Raw genomic sequence first — 12,545 nt, 5'->3', positions numbered from 1 at the left:
AAAACCTTATCCCGCCTACTGTTTTAATCAGTAAAGAATTTCTTCTATAATACCACTTTGCTATGCCATTATGTCTAGGTCTCGAGAAATTCTGTTGTTTTGTTTTTTGTATAAAATGTTCATGCATTAATTTATTACAGTTTTTCATCTCTGGACTGTTCACTTTTATATCGGTGTAACCACAGTTGCCGTTTTGATTGATTTGCGTTTAGTAATAATTTTATGTGCAAAAAATATATAAATGCTGACCCTGAACATACCAACATGGAAATCAATAGGAATTTTATTTTGGAGTCAACTTTTTTTCACATCTATTATTAAAATGGTGGAAATTAATAATTGCATGATTTTTGGCCCCTGACCTTTTTTCATACACACCCATCGCAAGCCGGAGAAATGGTCGCGAACAGATCGATAACATATAAAAATTATTACAACTATGCCATGAACACAAAATTTGACAATTTTTACAGACAGTTTCAGCAAAACTGCAAACTGCAAAAAAATTACAGACAAATCAAAGATGTCTGTCATAATGATTACCATTTGCAAAAGTTTAAAGTAATGCGCCTTTTATTTCAATACAATATTTTTTCAGGACTTTTTCAAATTTGAAATCAAAGGTCCTTTTGAGGGAAATGAAAGGTCCATGAAGTGATATTAATTAATCTGCTCACGACTGACAGTGTGACGGGGTCTAAATCAAAATGTTCCCTCGTAGTCTAAATGGATATAACATTATAGTACTGAAGAGTGAACAGACCAAAGTGGAACTATCCATCACCTTCCTGCTTCCGTAAAAGGCAGGAACAAAGCAGAAATAAATTTAAAAATCATTTTTATCATGGTGCAGACGTTTGGCGAAGTGACAATGAATGAAACTTGCAATGTACAGTGTGAGACGAAACCCTTAAGTTAATATACCTTTACAGTGAAAAATTATTATAAATTACTATTTATGACATCAAATACATAGAGTTTATAATATCAGAGATACAGGTATACAATCTATCAAAAATGAAATAATTCAACATATTATTTTACAACAAGCGACAAACTTCAAGCATATGTTTGTGCAAATATCGTTTTTGTGCAAATGCACGACCACATTTTCCGCATGAAAAGTTTTTAGAGGTGACACTGTGAATCAGCATATGTGAACGAAGGTTTGATTTATCAGCAAAAGCTTTGTCACAACCTAATTCGGGACAAGGAAATGGACGTTCGCCTGTATGTGTCCGCATATGACCTTTTAACAGCCACGATCGGGTAAAAATCTTCCCGCAAATCCCACATCTATTACGTTGTTTTGAGTGCGATTGAACGTGAGCTTGGTACGCTGAATACAACGTGAAACCTCGGTTGCATTCTTCACATCTGAAAGGGAAATTGTTTTCAGAATTCACCTGGAAAACGACTGGGTTTCGTATTCCATAGCCTGACCCATTAGGTTGTTCTTCTCCATTAGCAAAAGAAACACCCAAGTATCTAGGTGCTAGGTTGACATTGTCTTTGTGCTGAATTTCAGTTGAATTCTGATTAAAGTCGTCTAACCGAATCCCACTTACACTACCACAAAGGGAGTCATTTTCCTCCTGTGAACTACAACTTTCTTCATCACAACTGTAAAACAATCGGTTGTCATGGACACTCTCAAACACTTCCCCTTCATCTGAATCTGATATATCATCTTCAAATGATTCGCTAGTAGACGAGTTCTCGGATCTGCTAAAGTAGCCATTTTCTCCCAGGAACTGGAACGCTTCCTTTGGGTTAACACCGGCAAGCTCTAAATCCGGAACCCGCAAAGCGATGATAAACCTCGTCACAAAAGACATATAGCTCAGTGATTTATATTTTATCACAGGGTATTTTTTTGTAGAGCCATGTTCTTTCTTGGGTCTTTCTGCTGGTGAATTAGTTTTTTTAATACACAACCCTAAGCCACGAGGAGTAGAAATCTTCCGGATTGACAATCCAGATCGTGTTGTCATCACATGAGGATCATGCTCTGCAAAAAAGGAAATAAAGTTAATGCCGTATAATAGAAATATCTTCTACAATTGAGTACGAGCATCGATACATGTAGCTTTACGGTACGATAATTCAACATTGCTAGCGACTGATGGAAATCTACTTTTCCATTCCGTGTAAAATACTTTGGTTGTGGACATATGGCTGTATGTAAATTCAAGTAACCAAACCAACATTATAATTAGGTTTTATTTGCTTTGGTTTTAGTACGAGAACGATACCTAAATTTTGATTTCACAGATTCGGTGAATGTTGAAGGTTACAGCAATTACCAATTTGGGTATTTCAATCAGAGAAACTAAGTAATATACTGCTAACTAATGTGCGAGCACTGTGTACTAAAGCAAATGGCAAGGGCACCTGCTTGTCGCATCGACTTGTGGAAATTTCAAAAACATTTACGAGTGAAAAAAAATGTTTATTTGTTACAATCATCGAATAAAATCTCTATCAGCGACGCAATAATAAAGATTTGTTAGAGGGCTGCTGTTTAGTGACGGGCATTGTTCAGAGGACAGTTGTTGTTCGTGGACCTTCTGACAGCGTCATTTGAAGTGGCAAGGCCGTTAGACTGGAAATCAATAAAATTCGTTAACTCCTACCAGAACTTGACTTGTATTTTCCTGTCCGGTAACCTCGGATGGCATTCAAGTAACATTTTGGCATCTTTAAAGCCAGATATTAGGTTGTGGTGATTGAATATACACCTCAGCAACCGGATGTCATATGTTGTTTACACTGGCGACGTCTGCAAAATCCACAACTTGGCGCGTGAGTGACGTCAGTTGCTAAGTAACGACGGGTAATATGACAATGTTCATCGCGCACCTTGCAGACATGAGTTAAGAAGCCTAAAAATAGGGGAAATGTTTTTACATGGAAGCTTTAATACTAAATGGTCTATTTTCAAAAGTTTTCCAATTGTTGCTTAAGAAATAACCGTTTTGGGTCTTTTTGGAGGGCGAGAAACTGGCTAGATACTTTTTTCTCTCGTTTTAACGGTCCAGCAATTATCCCTATAAACCTCGAACTCGTCCATAAATGTGCTTTCCAAATTTTACAGTTCTAACATCGTTGGAAAGTTTTTTTTCGACCTTGATATGCATTATTTATCTTTCCATCATTATGCTATGAAAAACAGCAGTACCGGGTATATACTTGGCGATTGGATGGGTCACATTCTGAGACGTACATTTTTCATACTCGATGTTTCTACTTTGATTTAAAATCGCGTGTACACAGAAACAGTTTGTTTTGTAACACTATCTTATGTAAATTACTAATGTTATGACTTCAGGGAAGTAACCAGCTAGTTGACGATAAGAACTAACTTCACGTGTTGTGCCAACGCACTAATTTTTCTCTATAAATAAAACCGCGTTTATCGTCATCGTAAATTGAACAAAATGTTACCCCTTACCTGTGCCGCTGTTCTTTCAGTATTCGGGTATTCATTTGCCCAGGTATTTGGATCCGGAAAATGTCCAAAAATAACGACACAACCAGACTTTGACATTGACAAGGTAAGCGGAGCTGTATAAAAACTTATTCGAAAAAATAACGCATTCAAAATTAATTTTTAAATAACCAGACAAATTGTTATTGTTAGTATATTCGATATTTTTTGTTCAAGTACACATTTACATAATTATAATCATACACTTCCGAGGAACATGAAACTGGACGGAAGTCTGAAAGCACAATTGTCATATGACATTCAATTCATAAAAATAAGCAAACAACTGAGAAATGAGAAAAAAGCTCAACTTAATCGTTGTACATATGCACTTGCAAACATGTATTCAATTCTTTTTATGATTATTTCTCCATCAATAAGTTTATTACTGATTGTCAGTGGTTTTAGACCAAAGCACTCATGTGAAACTGTTTTAAATTGTCTTAATTGATCGTTGTTTAAAACATATAGACCGAGGGAAGTTAACAGGTATTTTATTTGTAGATCTGAGTACAGCCTTTGACACAGTTAATCATGTTGTATTAAAGCTGTATTAGCTGTCATTTTCGTAAATTCTTGTTTCTGTTGAAATATACCTTAACTTTGAATTATTTCTACTAAATTGTACTTTTCCTGTATAATTTCATTCGATATCCACAAATAAAATGTGTTAAATACATGAAATATGTATCTATATATTTCTTGTCTTGCAAGACAAAAATTCGACCTAGATAAAACCGTATGCATGTGACTTCTCGTTACCTTAATCCACCCATGTGCTGTAAGGGTCTCTTTTTTAAAAACAAAACTGATTGCAAAGCGAAAGTGGTAATCAGTGGCAAGGAAGACCGTCGGATTCAAGCCGTAAAATACACAAGTTCGAATATAATGCAGGGATCCTTTTAAAAGTTATGTATCGTGATATAATGTGGCACAAATATGGTCAGTAACTGTCATTATTTATTTGAAAACAATAAAGAAATCGATGAAATGAAATGTAAACAAGACACGTGCTTAACTGTGTATCTGTTATTGTTATTTTTTTTACCAAGGTTAAATATTAACTCAGGTAAATGTCCTGTCGGCAATCTTCGGAAGTAATGGCGAAAAATAATTAGATCTGAGCTATCGATCTTCTTTTATTAAAAAACGTTGTTTTTACAATATTCTGAAGGTATTACCGACATTTATTGCTTCAATTGCATTATTACAAAACTTATTTCATTGTATCAGCAAAATTCGGTAGAATCGAAACTGAACAAATTTGGCAGCTAATGCAGCTTTGATAAATAAACTTAAAATGTTTGGTGTTTGTGAAAATAGTTTAAAATGGTTCAAATCTTATTTGTTATTTAGACAACAATGTGTTGGTTGGAATAGTTCTTTATGCAAACCAAGGGATATTGCTATAGGTGTACCTCAAGGATTTATCTTGGGGCCTTTATTTTTCATTCTATTTGTTAACGATTATCCTGATTGTTTGGTTCATTCTCATGCAACTATATATGCTGACGATACATTTCAAGATGTTGCCGATAAATTTATTGATGTTATTAAAAATAACTCAAAGAAGATTTTGTAAAGTCAATTAAATGGATGCAACGTAATAAACTTACAATGAACCTTAAAAAGACTCAATACATGTTTATTGGTACTCAACAGAAATTAGCAAAATGCCGCAAAATTTATATTAATATAGACAAAATTGTATTAGAAACTGTTGAGCATTCCAAACTTTTAGGTAATAATATTGATTGTTATTTATCTTGGTCTTATTATATTGATTTTTTTACCAGAATGATATCTAAGAAAATGGGTGTTTTAAAACGTTTAAAAAGCTTTATGTCACCTGAAGAGCTTTTAAAGTATAAAACTCTGTCATTTTCCCTCATTTTAATTATTGTTGCACTGTATGGTCTAATTCCAAAAATGTGGCAAATATAGATAAGATTTTTAAACTACAGAAAAAAGCTGCACGTATAATTTTGAATGTGCATAATATTATGACACTATCTTGTGTATTATTAAACAGATTGAGGTGGATGCCAATGCCTGATTATTTTATATACAGAAAAGCTATTTTAGTGTTCAAATCACTTCATCAGTTAACACCTGAATATCTTTATGTTTTTAAATATGTACATGAGGTGAGCTCTAGAAACACCAGACAGAGCGAAAGAAATTTATTATATATACCAAAAGCTCTAACAGAATATTTTAAAAATCCTTTATTATGTCAGGTAGCCTGTTCTGGAATAATTTACAATCGAGCATAAGAAACTGTTCTACAATTGAATGTTTTAAAAAGACATACTTAGATAATTACTTTAATATGTCAACCAATAACTAGACATTATGTAGTGAATTCCTATCATATACATGTAAAATTATCTATTTAAAATTGTTATTTCATTTAATGTGTATTTTATACTTTATGTTGTAAATTATGTATATAATGCAGGACCACACTGTATACTAGTCTTCGGACTAAATATGTAGTTCTGTTGAAATGAAGGACTTTATTATTATTAACACGATGTTCTCTTCTTTAGTATCTTGGGGACTGGTACGAAATTTATAAATTCAAAGCTGGGTTTGAGAATGACCAAGTGTGCAACAAAGCAAATTACAGATTCAAAGAAAATGGTCATATTAGAATCTTTAACTCTGGATTTGGTCCGTATGTATAGACAGTTGCTTTATTTTTATGTATATATATATATATATATGCTCATTTGTTGTATCAATTATTCATTTGTTGAAACAACTTATTAATTTGTTATAATTAATCAAATAAATTATCAGCATCCGTACGATGGAGATAATTCCATCGCGGAAATTAAGTAAAACGTCATTCATTTGAATTTTACCTGAACAGTCATATATAAAGCTTTTTTTATTTTGAAATGCTTGAGCATTAATTTATAAAACATAATGATGTACTACTGCAACTTTTCTGCTCATGTCTAATTAAATATATTTCAAATAAAAATTAGTATCCACAGTTTTAGTTCATTTATTTACTTAGAAGAAAACATAGTTTCACGGATTTGTTTGATATTTTCGCTAGGATATTCCAGTTTGCTAATGTTTTCGATGTTGATAAAGTTTGAACAAAAATACCAGAAATATAGTGCTTCAAAGAGTCAAAGAGTCTTGATATTCTTCCAGATGATTCTGTTGGAAATAATTAAGACACTTATATTGATAGTTCTGATAAGTGACCATAAGTGACTATATGAAACTTCTTTAGATATTTACTTGTGTAAAACTACCATCCTGATCATTCTGTCTCGTTTTATTGATATTTGGTTTATTGAATTGTTCATTATTACTGAATCATGAAATAAACAGATTACATTGCATTGTCCATACTGTCCGTACTGAGAGAGATACGGAAAATGTTATATTACAAAATGCTATTTTTGCGATGATGCATGATTTTGGTGTTTTAAGAGATGGTAAACAGACGTCGGCAGAGGGAGACGCATATATTCCAGATAAAAAAGATGCTGCGAGATTAAAACTTCGCTTTGCAAGTGGTTAGTTATATATTCTAATATGATGTGCTACAAAGGTCTTTGAAACTCAGTCATAGTAAAAAAGTTATATGCACATGACCAACATTCCGTGCAACACATAGGCTGCGTCTGTTCACAATTATGAAGAATCTAGTCTTATCAGAATCGAAATAAATCTCAGACACTCCATTTTATCATCGTTTTACCTCGGTTTGGCCATTTATGTCGTTATTTAATCTCTCGCTCTCGCTCGGGGTAAAACAATGCGACATAAATGGACATCCCCGCGGTAAACAATGATAAAATGGAGTTTCCGTAATTTATTTCATGAGTAAATAATACACAAAGGCGTATCCATGCAACCCGTCCGTTTTTTTTTTTTTTTTTGGGGGGGGGGGATGTTGATATTGACGTTCCGCACCCCTCTTTGGTAAATCAGCTCACCCCCCCCCCCCTCGGTCATCGGCAAAAGAAAATATATAGGTCTATGCATCTATGAACAAACACAGAACAATGAAACCAAAAACTGATTGACTGATTCATATTAATTACGTTTTTGTGAACAGTTTCTTATTAGAATTGGTAATTCTAACTGTAATGTACATACATTTCAAAAGACAGCATGCACAATCGATCTGGACCATTGCTTGCTATATATTACATTTTGATACTTGATACCTTTAATGGCTAACGTATAGTGCATGTTTATTTTTTTCAGCTGCACCCTATGGTGACTATTGGGTGCTAGATACCGATTATTTGACGTATACCCTGATTTACTCATGCACAGAGTTGATCTTCGGAGCAACTCATTTCGAGTTCGCATGGATTTTAGCTCGAGAAAAAACTATCAGCGAAGAGATTAAGAACAAACTGTATGATAAAATGAACAAGTTCAATATCAAAACTCAACATTTCATGAAATCAAATCAAACCTCTGTATATTGTACAAATTAAAATGTAACAAATTAAGTTATGTGTTTAAACCTTAGTATTTATGCTGACAGAAATTTATTTAAACAGTGTTAATCAATCAATCAATCAATCTCCATGCAGACACGATGTCTAAAAGTATTTTTTTATCTTTCTGGACCAAACTATAGAACGGCTGGGCTAACTTAAAGCATGTATAGTACCACTTGATTCAAACGTCTAGCCTATTGAGCTCATTTTCATAGACCAAGAAAAAAATCATTTTCGCGTAATAACGCGATATTTTCTTTATTGATTCTTTCGCGAATTGACCGGAAATATTCTACATATACAGATTCATGATTATAAGAACTATATACAAAAGGGATGGAGACCAGTAGTTTATTACTATTTGAGAAATGATAGCAGTTAGAAGACTCTCCTAAGAACTGGTCCTCTCACTACCAAAGCTATACTTGTCATCTACCGTATATATACTGGATTCCTAAACTTCACAAGAATCAATACACAAAACTTTGCATAGCTGGATCTGCAAAATGTACCACCAAACCTCTTTTAAATTTTTCAATTTCTGTACCCACAGCTGGCTATCAAAGAGGGTCTCCAGTCCTATACTACGACACCGGTTACTCCTGTAGTGTAATTTAATGTGGATCCTGAAAAATTTGAGAGATCTTCTGGAAATCCTCAATTCACGATTATTATCAGAATACACTAGCCTTAAAACCTATGATTTTCAACTCCTTATATCATACCTCTATTCCCCATACTTAGTTATATTCCCGACTCAAAAACACTATACATCCTTGTTACTAAAGCAAAAACGGTACACCTAGATACAAATATGTAAATCTTGGTAGAGATTTCTCATACTCTTTAAAAACAATTCTAAGTCATCTTCCAAATATAACGAGGAAGATGTTTTCGAAAAGCTTGAATTTCTTATCGATAAAATATTTGTTCAGTGTGGTAGACGCGTTTTTCAACAAACGATCGACATTCCAATGGGAACAAATTGTGCTCCTCTACTTGGTGACCTATTCCTTCACTCTTATGAGGCTTACATTGTAGCTGATCTGATCCAAAAGAGAAGCATCATTTAATCTAAGTTTCCGCTATATAGATGACGTATTATCGTTAAACAATCCTGTAGATTCGGGAATTTTATACATCGCATATACCCCCAAAGAACTTGAGAAAAGGATATTACAGACACTGTGAAGTAAGCTTCATATCTTGACTTACACTTAGAGATCGATGGTAAAGGAAAACTATTGACCAAACTATACGACAAACGCGATGACTTTTCATTCCGAATTGTCAACTTTCCTTTCAGCTGAGGTAACATCCCTTCAGCATCTGCGTAAGGAGTTTTCATATCACAACTAATACGTTATACCAGAGCTTGTCGTAACTACGCAGACTACTTGTATCGCGCTAGACTTCTTACAAATAGGCTGCTGGAATAAGTTATGTTGCTACAAGATTTTAAGTCATCACTACAGAAGTTTTATGGTCATTATCATGAACTCGTGGATCGTCACGATGAATACGCCCATCTGCACCATGACAACTAATTTGTTCAATGTGTCATTGTTTTCCTTTCCTTTTTCGTCTATCCTGGACTTAACCTCTTATGAACAACTCGGTGGGTGTTTTTAGATAAATAGAGGACGCTTATCCTACCGGCGCACCTAGTCCATGCTCCCAGTTTTTAGTGGAGTACAAGTTGCTCATTTACTTTTTTTTACTTTGTATGTATTGTTTTAATTATTTTGTGTTCTTTGTTTGTGTCTCTGCTTTCTATGTCTAGTCTTTATCCCTGGATTACATTCTTTTAATTTCCGCTAGAATCTTGGTTCCCTTTATTACTCTTTAATTAATTTCAACTACATTCCTCGTTGTCGTGATAGTGCTATGTAAACTTGTTCCTGAATTCAAAGTGAAAGTGTTTGGAATCGATAACTGGCAAGAGCCTTTCTAGCGGCCGCAATTTACTTGTATGAAAGTTTTATGTTGATCTCTGCATAATTACGATGTGGCCCATGAATCTTATACATAATCTATTACGTAACGCCAATCGCCTTACTTTCCAAATTCGTATACTTTATATTTCTAGTAGTTTTTGTTGCTTTCTTTGCGTCTTTTTTTCGTTAAAGCTGTAGATATTGTTTCAGCAATTACTTCATTTGAACTAGCAAAAATATATACTACTTGTATAATATTAGGAAAAAAAAATACGGATAAACAAGTTGTTTATAACTTTTTTTCTTCTAATTCCCCTTAAAATACTGTTGTATTAAAGTATGATACCACAATGCTTTCCCCTACACTTTTGATAATGCATCTGTCCGCTAATGAAGTTGGAAATTTTCATTTGAATACGACAAAACTGGGTGGAAATTTTCTTTCTTTTTCAATTCATAATACTGCACATATTTCCATTTCCATTTTTTCGTAAAAATATGCGCTCTAATACTATGCTTAAGCTAATTTATGAATGCAATAAATTCCTTATATTACAGAAAAGATTTTGCACCAGCTAGGGGTATCTATATTACTTCTAAAAAAACATTTACTAAGTTTTTTTATTTTTTTTTCACCGTTACAAAACTTTGATGCAATTGCAGGTTCTTAATTAAAAATGGTGTTGTTAACCCAGATTTTTACTGAAATATAATTTATAAAGCACATTCTTTCAAACAAAATTCGATGGGTTTATTGACCTTAATGTAATAGATTTATTGGTAAAGGATACAATTTAAAATTATTGTCTATCTGAGTTTTCCAGAGCTTTCTTACAGGTGTGTTCACTCTTATTGAAGACATTTTTGGTGATCTCTGAAAGTAGTATTTTGTATTTAGGCTATACGGCGGTGCATTTGTTACATTTCACCATATCCGTTCTTTTGTTCCTATTATACTAGCAATCTATCAAAGATTGACAAAAAGATATTTTTATTCTGATCAGTAGAAATAAAATAAAATGTGTAAAAAATCTTCAGTTTTTTTAAGATACTCTTTAATAATAGGTATATATGTCACGCGACGATTTTGTTGTACCTGAAGGTTATAGTTTTATTATTCGTTTACTGGACTAAAGACGAAGTTGCAGTTTTATCTATTTTTATCACTCTGGCTAGTAATATTTTTGACAGTCATTGACTCTGTTATTTAGAATTTAAGATAAGTGCTGTTTTTATAAATATATTTAGTATTCTTGTTCGTTTGACTATACATCAACTGCACGACATAAAACCAGTTTAAAATATTTTTGCGTCGTTTTTTTGAATGAGAAAAAAATAAGTAAAAGAGTGAAGTTAGAGAAACATAGCAGTCTAAACACTGATAAGTTTTCTTTATATCTGAAAAAAAAAAAGATTTTCTATAACCATAACATGTCCAGCAATGAAATTGTGTACCAATGCGATAAAAAGAAGGATAACTCATGACCATTAATTTTCCTTTAAAAATGTTCATTTAATGCCTCAAAAGCGAGATCGCTTCTAACGTTGTATCACTAGTTCGACTGCTTCTTTTATAGTGGGAGCAAGCCCCTGTGGTTGTAGATTACATTTTCCTTTATAGTAGGAGCAAGCCCCTGTGGTTGTAAGATTACATTTTCCTTTATAGTAGGAGCAAGCCCCTGTGGTTGTAGATTACATTTTCCTTTATAGTAGGAGCAAGCCCCTGTGGTTGTAAGATTACATTTTCCTTTATAGTTGGAGCAAGCCTATCTGGTTGTAGATTACATTTTCCTTTATAGTGGGAGCAAGCCCCTGTGGTTGTAGATTACATTTTCCTTTATAGTGGGAGCAGGCCCCTGTGGTTGTAAAATTACATTTTCCTTTATAGTGGGAGCAAGCCCCTGTGGCTGTAGATTAAATTTTCCTTTATTGTTTCGGCTTGATGTAATCTGTGTAATCTGTAACTCAAAAAAGAAAAAAAGTATTTAACCAATGTTATTCAAACTTTGCACAGTGTTCAATACACATTGTAGATGTGCACCTCCTGTTATAAAAAATGATTAATTCTTTCCTTCATTTTTTTTGCCATCTTGAACTTATTTTTGTCTATTTATGTTGTGGACTGTACCTACTTCGTGTGACCTATAATATTCAAGACTTGCACAGCATCTGTACACATTTGAGGATGTGTACCTTCTGTTATGGGCAATTATGGTTAATTGTTTCCTATATTTTAAGCATGCAGTATATACCAACATTAGTACAGTTACTTTAAGAAATTTATAACCTATACTGTAGTTTTTTTCTAACTTGCTTGAACCACAGATTCTGACAAAATGTGAAAACAATATTTGATATCAATAAAAGTTAAATACTGTCCCACTTTAAATAAATAATTCTTATCACAGAAATTAAAAAAAAAAAAGATCTAGCAGTCACCGCTATGAGGGGACACAAATGAGGACATTACAGCAAAGCAAAAAGAAAGCACAACAGGTATTTTCCGTGCTCAAGCCTGATTGGAGAGTCTCGATTTAAAAACTGGCACTAAGTTCAAAAATCTTTAATCTGTTCTCCTGTATGGATCAGAAACCTAAAATGAAACAGCAGTATCTGTCATTTATGGAAAAGGAC

General features: G+C 33.4%; 2 protein-coding genes across 2 annotated transcripts; one reads left to right on the top strand and one right to left on the bottom strand.

Moving 5' to 3' along the window:
- Positions 1-825: 825 nt before the first annotated feature.
- LOC148615852 (uncharacterized) lies at positions 826-2,805 on the bottom strand. The gene is made up of 2 exons (XM_088581535.1): positions 2,637-2,805; positions 826-2,011 (listed from the first exon to the last, which is right to left on the bottom strand). The coding sequence occupies exons 1-2, from the start codon at positions 2,698-2,700 to the stop codon at positions 1,041-1,043; spliced, it is 1,035 nt and encodes a 344-aa protein (XP_088437661.1). The 5' UTR covers positions 2,701-2,805; the 3' UTR covers positions 826-1,040.
- LOC148615851 (apolipoprotein D-like) lies at positions 2,797-7,968 on the top strand. Its single transcript, XM_088581548.1, has 4 exons — positions 2,797-3,557; positions 6,043-6,170; positions 6,947-7,032; positions 7,730-7,968. The coding sequence occupies exons 1-4, from the start codon at positions 3,441-3,443 to the stop codon at positions 7,966-7,968; spliced, it is 570 nt and encodes a 189-aa protein (XP_088437674.1). The 5' UTR covers positions 2,797-3,440.
- Positions 7,969-12,545: the final 4,577 nt, after the last annotated feature.

Source organism: Perna viridis, chromosome 5 (assembly GCF_037379345.1).
Source record: "Perna viridis isolate PV_CMFRI_1.1 ecotype Kerala chromosome 5, ASM3737934v1, whole genome shotgun sequence".
Classification (NCBI taxonomy): Eukaryota; Metazoa; Mollusca; class Bivalvia; order Mytilida; family Mytilidae; genus Perna; species Perna viridis.
The sequence above is the reverse complement of the archived record's forward strand: the minus strand, read 5'-3'. Positions and strand labels throughout refer to the sequence as shown.